This window comes from Sinohyriopsis cumingii, unplaced genomic scaffold (genome assembly GCF_028554795.1).
Source record: "Sinohyriopsis cumingii isolate HCF-2022 unplaced genomic scaffold, ASM2855479v2 utg001460l, whole genome shotgun sequence".
Lineage (NCBI taxonomy): Eukaryota > Metazoa > Mollusca > Bivalvia > Unionida > Unionidae > Sinohyriopsis > Sinohyriopsis cumingii.
The window spans coordinates 359,039-373,360 of NW_028316002.1; the positions used below are offsets into that span (position 1 = coordinate 359,039).

At 33.5% G+C, this 14,322-nt stretch overlaps 1 protein-coding gene across 1 annotated transcript in view; it reads right to left on the reverse strand.

Moving 5' to 3' along the window:
• LOC149772463 (uncharacterized) overlaps positions 1-14,322 on the reverse strand; it is a 190,323-nt gene that overhangs the window by 95,261 nt on the left and 80,740 nt on the right. Inside the window, exons 4-8 of the mRNA XM_089947775.1 lie at positions 13,681-13,786; positions 9,443-9,641; positions 8,055-8,256; positions 4,076-4,171; positions 1,761-1,912 (exon numbers count right to left, since the gene is read on the reverse strand). Of these exons, the coding sequence (XP_089803901.1) occupies positions 1,761-1,912; positions 4,076-4,171; positions 8,055-8,256; positions 9,443-9,641; positions 13,681-13,786 (755 nt within the window). The remainder of the gene's footprint in view (positions 1-1,760; positions 1,913-4,075; positions 4,172-8,054; positions 8,257-9,442; positions 9,642-13,680; positions 13,787-14,322) is intronic.

A 14,322-nucleotide genomic window follows, 5' to 3' on the forward strand; every position in this document is an offset into this window, starting at 1 on the left:
ACGAACGACTACTGTTATGGAATACCACTTGTTACAAAATATCACTGTTTTATGACCACCTGCTGTCATTTCATGAAAGACCACATTTACCATGCATACATTGACAATGTTATATAGTTTTATGAGAGACCACCTGTTTTAAGAGACAATGTTTTGTTTGCAGAAGTTATTTTTTAAGATAGCTTACCTGACATTGTTTAAAAAAATATCCATAAAAAATATCCATAAAAAATATTCATATTATATATATATCTTAGTTATCTGTATATAAAGCTAAAATGGAGAATAGCATAGGTAAGATTTACTGTTGCACTGCACCAACAGATCTGATTCAATGCCAATCATTCTGTTTATGTTGTCAGGTGAACAATGAACCTCAAAATTATAAACATTTTATACAACAGAAGATCAAGGTTTCCTTTTTTGCAATTTGAAATTTGTCCTCATGAGTAAATATGCACAAAAAACAGCCAAAATTAAATGTTTCATACATATTGCTCCTGCAAAGTACCATCTACAGCAGTTTGTATTCTTGGTGATCAACTATACAGTAGTTTGCAGTGGAAAATGGGGCCTGAAGAGTTTAATGGTAACTTTACAATGTTAAGAGTCTAGTAAGTGGAGTACAGGGCCTGAAGAGTTTAGTGGAATCTTTACAATATGGAGTCTGGCAAGTGGAGTATAGGGCCTGAAGAGTTCAGTGTATTATCTTTACAATAATGGAGTCTGGCAAGTGGAGTATAGGGCCTGAAGAGTTCTGTGGAATCTTTACAATATGGAGTCTGGCAAGTGGAGTATAGGGCCTGAAGAGTTCAGTGTATTATCTTTACAATAATGGAGTCTGGCAAGTGGAGTATAGGGCCTGAAGAGTTCAGTGGAATCTTTACAATAATGGAGTCTAGCAAGTGGAGTATAAAGCCTGAAGAGTTCATTGGAATCTTTATAATAATGGAGTCTGGCAAGTGGAGTATAAGGCCTGAAGATTTCATTGGAATCTTTACAATAATGGAGTCTGGCAAGTGGAGTATAAGGCCTGAAGAGTTCATTGGAATCTTTGCAATAATGGAGTCTGGCAAGTGGAGTATAGGGCCTGAAGAGTTCATTGGAATCTTTACAATAATGGAGTCTGGCAAGTGGAGTATAAAGCCTGAAGAGTTCATTGGAATCTTTACAATAATGGAGTCTGGCAAGTGGAGTATAAGGCCTGAAGATTTCATTGGAATCTTTACAATAATGGAGTCTGGCAAGTGGAGTATAAGGCCTGAAGAGTTCATTGGAATCTTTACAATAACGGAGTCTGGCAAGTGGAGTATAAGGCCTGAAGATTTCATTGGAATCTTTACAATAATGGAGTCTGGCAAGTGGAGTATAAGGCCTGAAGAGTTCATTGGAATCTTTACAATAATGGAGTCTGGCAAGTGAAGTATAGGGCCTGAAGAATCCATCAGAACCTTTGCACTTATGGAACTTAGCAGGAGGAGCATAGGGCATGTAAGGCCCTGTATTAGCATTTTAGTTTGGAGAACAATTTCTTGGCCCAGTGTGTGTAAGGGTAAGTGGTAATTAATCAGTGCAAGGCCAGTTTTCTTCCACAATAAAAGAATACACAGAAGCATGGAGGAAACATCTGTGCCATTGAGAGGCCTTTAGCATGATTTTCAAGAATTTGTTTTGTAATAAATTCAGAGGTTTTAAATTTACTATTAATTTACAAACAGTTAATTTCTCAGAACGGTTTATGAATAAATCTTCTACTTGACCTTTCCATTTGCAGTGCCTGATAATGAAGATTCTCTGCATGTAGTTTAGCACCATCTACAGTGGCCCAAAGGGTTATGGGTGCAAATGGGTCATCTGCTGGGAACACTGCTCTTTTTTTCATCATCATATTTTGATAGTAGTCCTGATTCATCTGGGGAAAAGTGCATATATTACACTAAATGAAAATCAATCAATCAATCAATCAATCAATGCAACCATAGGCTAAACAATTAATAAATTAATTTCATACACAGCAGATACAGAATCAAGGTTAAATATCATCATCCGTAATAAAAAACGTACAGAAATTACTATTCTGGATAATGAAAATCAATCAATTAATCAATTAAAGTATTTTTTTTCTGTTTATTGTTATTTATATTTAATTTGAATTTTGATCTACCTTTGTCCATAACTGAAAGCAGGAGTTGAGCTTACCTGACCACTGTCTTTTGTTTCAACAAAATGAAAAACAAAAATCAGAGATTGTTAACATAAAGTTTGATGTTGCAGGAATACAACATTAGGACATTAGGTACATCAAGCAATTAATCTAATTGCAGATGCACTTTCATGTGTATAGAAGTACTGTATTGCTTTGTGTATATTTTGTGTCATTCATAAGACATCTTCCTATGTCATTTTAATTATTATAGTAGCATATGTATATTTGGTTAATATATAAAAGAAAGCTTTCCATATACATCTTTGTTTTCTTTATTAGGGGACATGTTATGTATATTTAATTTGAATTGTGATTTACCTTTTGTCCATAACTGAGGGTAGGAGTTGAGCTTACCTGACTAATGACTTTTTATAATAAATATCAGATATCACATAGCTAACTCTTGTCTGTGATTTAAGATTAAATCATAATATCACTATTATTTAAAAGTACACATGTTTACTTGGATCTGAGTTCCAGACACTATTTTTCTCCTGCAAAATATCTGGGTCTACCTTATGGTTTACACATTCTTTACTAAAATTTTATTAACAGACCTGACCTTGCTGACAACTTAGAATGTTATAAAAATTAACTTTTCACTCTCATCCTGGTCCTCTTATTATGACTTAGGTTTTGAAAAAGCAAACATAAATATTTTATTCCTATCTTAACATTAATCTTTAGAGGAAGCTATTTTAGCGCTGTTTCAGTTTTAATTTGAGAGGATTTATTTACTAAATTATTTATTGGAATTACTATGCGCTCCTTGACTTTTAGACTAAGTCACTATTTTAGGATTACTGTTAATTCATTTAGAAACATTTTGGATTATATCATTGTGATACATCAATAAAGTTAGCACATCAAGTCTATTCAAGACTATTAGTACAACATCACTTTCAAGATGGGAATTCATTCAGAACACCACTGGAATTCATTCGGAATACTCTATATGCTTGGATTTAGGACAATTTGGGATTTAATTCACAATGCTGTAAGTTCTTTTTAAATTTTCACTTTGTATTTGAAGGAAATAAATTATTTATTGAATATATTAAAACTTGATGGTTTTCACTCTTTTCTGTTACTTAGTGTAAGACTATTATTTACAGCATCTGGCTATCTTTCTATTTATTTCTCCATCAGTCTATCTTACCCCTCCCACTCCCTCCCACACACATATACTGGTTAGGGTATGTAGAGTATACCTGATGCAACCTCCTGCACTTCAGTAAGAGGCAACTAAGGGAGGTACCCTTTTTGCCCTGGGATGTACTCCATGATGCAGTTTCAGCTGAAAGAATGTCTTTTTAGAAAAGAGTGCAGTTTGTATTTAAAATTTGACTTTGTACTTTAATGAGTTTGCCCCTTTCACACCTTTATTTTGTTTTGTATGCCTTTTGGGATACCTAAGCTTATTTAGCACTATATAGCCAGGAGTATTATGATGTGCCCATAAATCTATATATCCATTTGTTCACCTGTCTAAGCTCTCTATTTATCTATAAAAAAAATTAACCAAACATTCAATGAATTACAATGTATATTCACTTATAACTCAAGTTTAACTACAAACTGTATAGACTCAGATCTGCCAGCACAAAATGTGCCCACAAATCTGGGTCTATGCTGTTTGTTAGGAATAATCAAAAAAAGAAAAAACAACATAGACCCTGATCTTCCAGCACATTATATGATGGAAGATCCTGGTCTGTGTTATGTGCAGTTGGATCAGACTTGTAAGTATGTACATACAGTAACCAACTGAAAGTATAAGATGTGAATTCATTGTTAAGGCTTAGTGTCTCCCAGTTTTCCAATCTCCAATAATTTGCTTAATGTAAGATGGCAATGCTTTGTTTTTACCATATATATCTTCTTGGCATCTTTCAAGGTCTCATGAGCATAACTGGAAATATTGTTAGCTGCTGCAATTAAATCTGGATAAGTCACATTCAACGCCTGAAAAGCAAGATAAGTAAAATAACTTATTACAGTTTGACCCCACTATAACAAGGTGGATGGGGTCCAGAGAATCTGAACTAGTTATAGACCTAACCATGGTAAAACCAACTAAGTAAGTCAGTTGAAGAAAATGATGCATTTACCTAATATATGGTGGTGGGTGGGGGTTAATAAAAAACCGGGTGCAAATATATGTGCTTTTGATTAAATGAAGACAAACTAGTCTGAAAAACACATGTATATTGACAATTTACATTTGTGTAGTACAATACATACTCCAATAAGAACTGTACATGTATATAATAAATTCATGAATTCGAGTATAGGTCACATGTTATAAACCTTATGCATGACTCACATCCCATTACAAAACACAAATAACACATTATATGAAAAATTGTTAGTCCTCATTTGATCTATATCCAAATGTCTCTAAACAATTCACTACAACTGTCACAAGTAGCATATGGCTGTAGTTGTTTACATAAATATGCATGTGCTTAAAGTGGCCTACATTTTGGTCAGCTGGAGACAACTATCATCTTTCTGAGGCTACCTAGGGGATGCAGTTGTTCATAGGGAAATGAAAATATGTGAACAAATTAAAAAGTTTAACAAACATCTTTGCAAGATACCCATTTTCAGTTTACCTGATGACCAGATATCTATGGCTTCAAAAGATGGGAAATTTAATTTTCATTTATGCCACCATTGGTAGTGACTGTAAGCATAATTTATTTCCCTGTATAAATGAAACTTTCACAGCACAGTAAATGTGTTACAGTCAATTTGGAAAATGCAACAATCCATCAGATTCCATTGCTTTTATTTAAGTTTGGTGCTGACTTCCTTTGATGAAAGGTTCTTTGTTTTTACTGAAGATTGTTATCAGCTTTCTTTGATGAAAGGTACATGTGTTCTTGACAGCTTTGCAGAACCAAACAGATGTCCATTTCTTATTGTGGTGGCAACATCAAATAATTGTAGAACACTGATTTAGTCTGAATTGTTTTCTTTCAAAGGGTTCTGTCTATATGAGCCATAAGGTATACTGCCTTTAAAAATGCATTATAATCCATGGCTATATACACCTTCATGCTATAACAAAGGGTTCTGAATATATGAACCATAGGGTATACTAACTTTAAAAATGCTTCATAATCAATTGCTATACAGACCCTCATGCTATAACAAAGTTTTCTGTCTATATGAGCCATAGGGTATACTGCCTTTAAAAATGCAATTTAATCCATGGCTATATACACCTTCATGCTATAACAAAGGGTTCTGTCTATATGAGCCATAGGGTATACTGCCTTTAAAAATGCCTTATAATCCATGGCTATACAGACCCTCATGCTATAACAATGGGTTCTGTCTATATGAACCATAGGGTATACTGCCTTTAAAAATGCCTTATAATCCATGGCTATACAGACCCTCATGCTATAACAAAGGGTTATGTCTATATGAGCCATAGGGTATTCTGCCTTTAAAAATGCCTTATAATCCATGGCTATATACACCTTCATGCTATAACAAAGGGTTCTGTCTATATGAGCCCTAGGGTGTACTGCCTTTAAAAATGCCTCATAATCCATGGCTATACAGACCCTCATGCTATAACAAAAGGTTCTGTCTATATGAGCCATAGGGTATACTGCCTTTAAAAATGCATTATGATCCATGGCTATATACACCTTCATGCTATAACAAAGGGTTCCATCCATATGAGCCATAGGGTATTATGCCTTTAAAAATGCCTTATAATCCATGGCTATACAGACTTCTTGCTATTATAAACACCCTAGGAAATGCTACACATACCTAATATTTGTTAAAAATCTACAGGGCCATTTTAAAGACATTCGCCATAGGAATTTGCTAATAAGTTGAGTTGCAGTCAGGAGTAACTTATAGGTGAATATATATGTAAATTTAATACATTTATGTGAAGTGTCTGGTCTGTAATAGACATTATAAATCAACTAAGAAATTGCTATATCCCTTAAAGCCTGAAATCGGATTACACACAATGCATGAACAACCTTCATCTTGCTATTGACTTTCATGCAGTATTCAATTAATTTTCAATGCCTTCATCAATTCTACAAGATATGATGTTCAACTCTTAAACAGCTTGCTCATGGGACATTTATATTACCAATAATACTTACATAAACAATAGGAAACCATTAGCTACAAACCTGAATGGAAAGTAGTGTCAAGGAATGGTACTGATAAAGTCATCAAGAAAATAATATGGGAAATCTCAACGGCACTCTAAATGTTATTAAGTTTTCCGATTTGTATAGTTGTAAACATGTGGCAATTATACTGCCCATGAAGATTACTACAAATTCAGAGATTATTGCAAGATAGAAACTAATGCAAAATTGCAGTTTTAACACATTAACCCCTGGAGGTTTTTGTAATTTTCGCCTGAAATTCGTGTAGGAAACACATTTTGAAAGTTAGTTCTGAATAGATCCGAAAACACCAAATCCCAGGTGATCTTTCAATAACATACTGCTCAGTTGTGTTAGAAACATAATTTTTTATTGGCTATTTGATTCGCGCATGAGCAGAAGGGTAAAAGTTGGAGTTCTTTTTTCTTTTTTTTCCCTAAATGGAGCCATTATTTTTGTATCTAGGCCACTCTTTATTCCAAATGCCCATCTTATCCTACTTTTTGCAAAGGTTCATCTGTCTGTGTGCAGTTCATACTGGTTTGCCTTAGATCTAAGACCAAAGAGTCTAAAATCCGTTCACAAAATCCGATTCCGACCACGGGCAAATTTTGGGTAGAAAAAAATTGGGTCCAAAAAATGAGGTTTTTCCATCTGTATTTTATAGTGCAACTAGATATTCACATTATTTGGTATCATTGTAGAGCTACATCTGTTTACCTTTCTATAATACCACCCACTTTAGTGTATCATGACGCTACAGAGCTTGGCAGTAGGTTACTACCTCCTGCCATGTTAACTCGTTGCTAGGGGTTAATGTGTTAAATAGACTTGGAAAACAAGTGACATGATACAAGTTTTTCTTAATTAGTTCACTGATAGGTCTAATTAATCACAGATTACATTTAAATTTTATACTTATATAATCACACACACACACACACACACACACACACCAATTTACGTAAAAAGTATAGTACAGTTTTAAAATCGAATTCAACCTATACTATTTCAAACATGTACATTGTTTCTGTCATCTCATTTTATGATTTTTGGACAGCTATTATTTTTCACTGAAGAAAGAAAAAGTAAGTCTCTCTTTCATATATATATATACTAATTGTTTAGATTGCAGTTTAGCAGGTGCTCCTTCTGTCACATAATAAAGCAAGAAAACATGGTAATGCCTTAGAACTACTCTTTGCAATTGATTTTGTTGATGAATACAGCATTACCTAGAGTATGCTTTTTTTAAAAGGTTTTTTAAACTTGACTAATAGTGACTGAACAACACATACATCTCGATGTAGATAGATCGCAGTGACATGCCCATGTTTCATGATGTGCACTAGTACTTTACCCATGGTTTTTTATAGTACTTTTAGGAAGTATATCACCGAGATCTTATTGGGAGATGTGTACAATAGACAACTTACTACAGCCATAGGGTAAGTATTAGTTCACTTTAAGAAGTTAAATTATTTTAATTTCATCTATAATTTAAATACCTTGTATCGATATACCATTTTATCTAACATTCTTGATGTTAAAAATTCTGGTAAATAATACAGTGTTAGGGTATGGAAAACAGTCGGTTTGATATAGTTCACCAGTTAAGTTACAGACTGTGTCCACTAAACTGCAGTCACTAAAATGTTGCTTTCAACTATTGTAAAATGCATGTTAAATACCTTGTACTGTTTTAATTTCTGTGTTAGCTGTCGACTTGGCATTTTAACCTTAAGAAGCTGTATGGTCTTGTTGGCAAGGTAGTTTAGATCTTCCATTGCAGCAAGTGGGACCTGAAGCCGAATTTCGATCTCTTGCCATTGTGCAGGGTTTGCTAGCCTAGGTGAAACTTCATACTTGGCAGGGGCTGCCACAGATCCACTCCTGGACAAGAGAGATTTTTAATTTATTAATTTTTTATTTACTTTGAGCTTAAAGTTTTAAAGATTGAAAAATCTTAATCCCACGGTGCACATAAAGTGTATATTTGGTGACAAAATCTTAAAAGAGGCTGAAATTAAAACCCAGCTCTCACTTTAGGTGATGCTACAAAACTTGGAAAAGAGGTCAAACTGACCTAGTTTTGATGCCCATATTTATTTAACATTCTAAGATCCATTCTTAGTTCAAGTTGGGTATCATGATGTAAAAAGGTATTGGGATTTGGAGTTAAATATGATTGTAACCTAATCTTATTAAATCTTTAATAACATGTCCCGGTGACCCAGCTGTGGAGCAAAACAAATGCTTAAGATACACACAAGTTGTAAGGTTGAAGTCAAAAGGTCCAGTAGTATAAACACTGCAGCCTAAATAGGAATGATGGAGATAATTTTTGATGAAACTGTAAATAAATTCTTTAAAGTAGGTCACATTAACACACTTTTTAAATGCACAACACATCAATCTTAATATGTGCCTTTACTGGATGTTTAGTTCTAACTGGAAATCTTGACATTATTTTGACCAGTTATAAATAAACTGTGGATATTGGGTTACAGTGACTGAATTTTAGTGCACATGTTCATCCAAAGATGCCCCCCTCTCTCTCTGTCTGTCTCTCTCTTTCTATCTCTCTGTCTGTGTGCTTGTCAAGATTAAAGTCAGAATATTTTGTAAAATATCATAATAACTCCCCATGCACCAGGTCAAGTGGTGTTGATGGGTAATTATAAAATATGGAATAGGAAAAGCAAAGATGTTTGTAATACTAAACAGGTTTCATGCGAACCAAGTCTGAGCCCCATTGTCCAATTGTTTGTTGGTCTGTGCTGCTAAGTCCCACTGCTGCACAATTAGGACATCCAATCATGACGTTTGATCTCACTTGTAACCCCCAACACCTATGGGCATTTCCTTTTTTGTGTAATAAATCAACTTATTCAGTCCTGTGAAACCTAACCTTGCTGAAACTGATAGTCAGGTGGTCAATGTCATTTCAACTAAAGCTCCATCAAACAGCAGTGCACAACTTTTATAAAAGAGAAATAGTGACAAAAAAACAAAGTGATTGAAAGAATTTTGCATAACTTCTAAAGGCAAGCAGAAATGAAACCATTGTTAACAATACCGTTTCCTCTGCATAACTTTGTTTCTAAGATGATTGGCCTTTAAGTACGACTCTTGACTTCTGGCATTGATGTCATCCAGGTTTAACTTATGTAATTCTGGAAGTCTCATCAGGCTTGCTGGGGCTGGCCCCAACAAATGACGTTCATGAGCTCGCCTGTAGATACCTTTTGTCAGCAAGGATGTCATCAACACAACATCTGCAAGTGATTAAATCAAACATTCTCTTTAGTACAAGTGAATTAATTCCAACAATAATAATATGCTTCTCAACCATAGCAATTGTTTCCACATTTGAAGTTTCATCACATGTAACTCAAATTTACCCAATGACATCGAGCTTGCAACTTACAGGAAATAGACAAAGATGGGGTTTAAATGTATTTTCCTTTATTGTCATATGTAAAGCTAATTAGCTTGGGTTAAACATGTATGTTTTCAAAACTCATTTGGAGGTTATTTCCCTATGATGTAAATAAATATGTAAATGGTAATAAAAGACCTCATATCAACAGCTGAATAAATGGTAATGATTAGGAATAACTTAAACAGTTAGACTCTAATTGAGGAGTAAAAACTATGTAGAAATAGGAAACAAAAGACAGCTCCACTGCAACCCAACAAATTAAAGATGTTATAAACCACGGGGGGGGGGGGGGGCCTGAGTCACCGAGTGATCTAAAGCGCTCTCTGTTATGGATCACTGCCATCTCACCTCTGTCTGTGTGGGTTCGAGTCTAGGATTCTGCCAATGTGGGTATGTGGGAAAGCTTGCCAGTAGCTTCTCGTGGGTTGGTGGTTCTTCCCGGGTTCTTCATCCACCATTAATAGTGGCTGCCATGCATAGCCTATCGTGTGCTGAAAAATGGCGTTAAACTCCACAACAACAACTACAACAATAAACCATGGAGCTAAGGTGGTTTATTGGTTATCATAATGAACTTACAATCAAAAGGCTATGGGTTCAGATCTAGCCTGACCATGCTGGTTTGGCTGCTGTGGTGTGTTAGGGCCAAGATACATCATTCCAATTGCCTGGGTATAACATAACCTATCAAACATCGCACTTAAGATCCCTTCATTCATCCACTTACCCATACATGCATGCATAAATACACCCCCCTACCTACCCACCCATCTGCATGCATACATACATACATACATACATACATACATAAATATGTACAATTTTGAATTCTCGTCAACAAAAGTGGAATATTTGTCTGAGCAGTTTGCACAGCATTGAAAATAACAAGATCACTACATAAACTTATCATAAACATGATCATTAAAAATAACATCACTACATACACTTACCATAAACACCGGTCATTGAAAATAACATCCCTACATACACTTACCAAAAACAAGATCATTGAAAATAACATCACTACATACACTTACCATAAACACGGTCATTGAAAATAACATCACTACATACACTTACCATAAACACGGTCATTGAAAATAACATCACTACATACACTTACCATAAACACGGTCATTGAAAATAATACCACTACATACACTTACCATAAACATGATCATTGAAAATAACATCGCTTCATACACTTACCATAAACACGGTCATTGAAAATAACATCACTACATACACTTACCATAAACAATATCATTGAAAATAACATCACTACATACACTTACCATAAACATGATCATTGAAAATAACATCACTACATACACTTACCATAAACAATATCATTGAAAATAACATCACTACATACACTTACCATAAACACGGTCATTGAAAATTACATCACTACATACACTTACCATAAACACGGTCATTGAAAATAATACCACTACATACACTTACCATAAACATGGTCATTGAAACTAATACCACTACATACACTTACCATAAACATGATCATTGAAAATAACATCACTACATACACTTACCATAAAGGCTGTCGTTGAAAATAGCATCACTACATAAACTTACCATAAACAATATCATGGAAAATAACATCACTACATACACTTACCATAAACATGATCATTGAAAATAACATCACTTCATACACTTACCATAAACATGATCATTGAAAATAAAACCACTACATACACTTACCAAAAACACGATCATGGAAAATAACATCAATACATACACTTACCATAAACATGATCATTGAAAATAACATCACTACATACACTTACCATAAACATGATCATTGAAAATAACATCACTACATACACTTACCATAAACATGATCATTGAAAATAAAACCACTACATACACTTACCAAAAACATGATCATGGAAAATAACATCACTATATACACTTACCATAAACATGATCATTGAAAATAAAACCACTACATACACTTACCAAAAACATGATCATGGAAAATAACATCACTACATACACTTACCATAAACATGGTCATGGAAAATAACATCACTACATACACTTACCATAAAGGCTGTCGTTGAAAATAGCATCACTACATAAACTTACCATAAACAATATCATGGAAAATAACATCACTACATACACTTACCATAAACATGATCATTGAAAATAAAACCACTACATACACTTACCAAAAACATGATCATGGAAAATAACATCACTATATACACTTACCATAAACCTGGTCATTGAAAATAACATCACTACATACACTTACCATAAACATGATCATTGAAAATAACATCACTACATACACTTACCATAAAGGCTGTCGTTGAAAATAACATCACTACATACACTTACCATAAACATGATCATGGAAAATAACATCACTATATACACTTACCATAAACCTGGTCATTGAAAATAACATCACTACATACATTTACCGCAAACAAGATCATTGAAAACAGAACCACTACATACACTTACCATAAACATGATCATTGAAAATAACATCACTACATACATTTACCACAAACAAGATCATTGAAAATAACATCACTATATACACTTACCATAAAGGCTGTCGTTGAAAATAACATCACTACATACACTTACCATAAACATGATCATGGAAAATAACATCACTATATACACTTACCATAAACCTGGTCATTGAAAATAACATCACTACATACATTTACCACAAACAAGATCATTGAAAACAGAACCACTACATACACTTACCATAAACATGATCATTGAAAATAACATCACTACATACATTTACCACAAACAAGATCATTGAAAATAACATCACTACATACACTTACCATAAAGGCTGTCATTGAAAATAACATCACTACATACACTTACCATAAACATGATCATGGAAAATAACATCACTATATACACTTACTATAAACCTGGTCATTGAAAATAACATCACTACATACACTTACCATAAACACGGTCATTGAAAATAGAACCACTACATACACTTAACAAAAACACGGTCATTGAATATAACATCACTACATACACTTACCATAAACAGATCATTGAATATAACATCACTATATACACTTACCATAAACCTGGTCATTGAAAATAACATCACTACATACACTTACCATAAACATGATCATTGAAAATAACATCACTACATACACTTACCATAAACATGATCATTGAAAAAAACATCACTACATACACTTACCATAAACATGATCATTGAAAATAACATCACTACATACACTTACCATAAACAGATCATTGAAAATAACATCACTACATACACTTACCATAAACATGATCATTGAAAAAAACATCACTACATACACTTACCATAAACAGATCATTGAAAATAACATCACTACATACACTTACCATAAACATGATCATTGAAAAAAACATCACTACATACACTTACCATAAACATAATCATTGAAAATAACATCACTACATACACTTACCATAAACAGATCATTGAAAATAACATCACTACATACACTTACCATAAACATGATCATTGAAAAAAACATCACTACATACACTTACCATAAACAGATCATTGAAAATAACATCACTACATACACTTCCCATAAACATGATCATGGAAAATAACATCACTATATACACTTACCATAAACCTGGTCATTGAAAATAACATCACTACATACACTTACCATAAACAAGATCATTGAAAATAACATCACTACATACACTTACTATAAACATGATCATTAAAAAAAACATCACTACATACACTTACCATAAACAGATCATTGAAAATAACATCACTTCATACACTTACCATAAACACGGTCATTGAAAATAACAAGATCACTATATGCACTTACCATAAACACGATCATTTTCAACTGAAATCTGCATAAGCTTATTTCGTACATCCAACATCAGATCATACCGGGTAGAATTGAATATATATTTGTAATCATTCTCAACCTGAAATAATAATAATATTGATAATAATAATAATAATAATAATAACAATAACAGCAATGATAAGAAAAAGGTTTTTACATAGCAAGATGTTTTACTATTTTTGTTTTCAGTCTACTGTCCTGTGTTGTTGACTGCAATTCTCTTTGTCATGTGAGACAAGTCAACAGGTGGTTGTTTCTGAAAAGCTTTCAAGTTATGACCAGGAGTCAGTATTGAGTGTGAGGAGAAGAAAGGCCAATGCTCACTGCAAAAGATATTTGTGCAATATATTTTCTATTTAATCTATTTAAGTCAAAATATTTTCAGTCAACAATAATAAACAAAACTGTTTTCAGAGCAGAATTTGTTTGTGATATAACTTATCTGATGTAAATAATTTAGTAGCCAAGAAGCCTTACACCAGGGTGAAGTGGCTCTCAATAAAACCTTTTAAAATGCTTATTTATCTTACTTAGCAATGGCTATTTGTAAATAGATTCTAAAATTGTTGTTGCAAAGATGCTCATCTCATAAGAAAACTCTCTAGTGCGAATAGT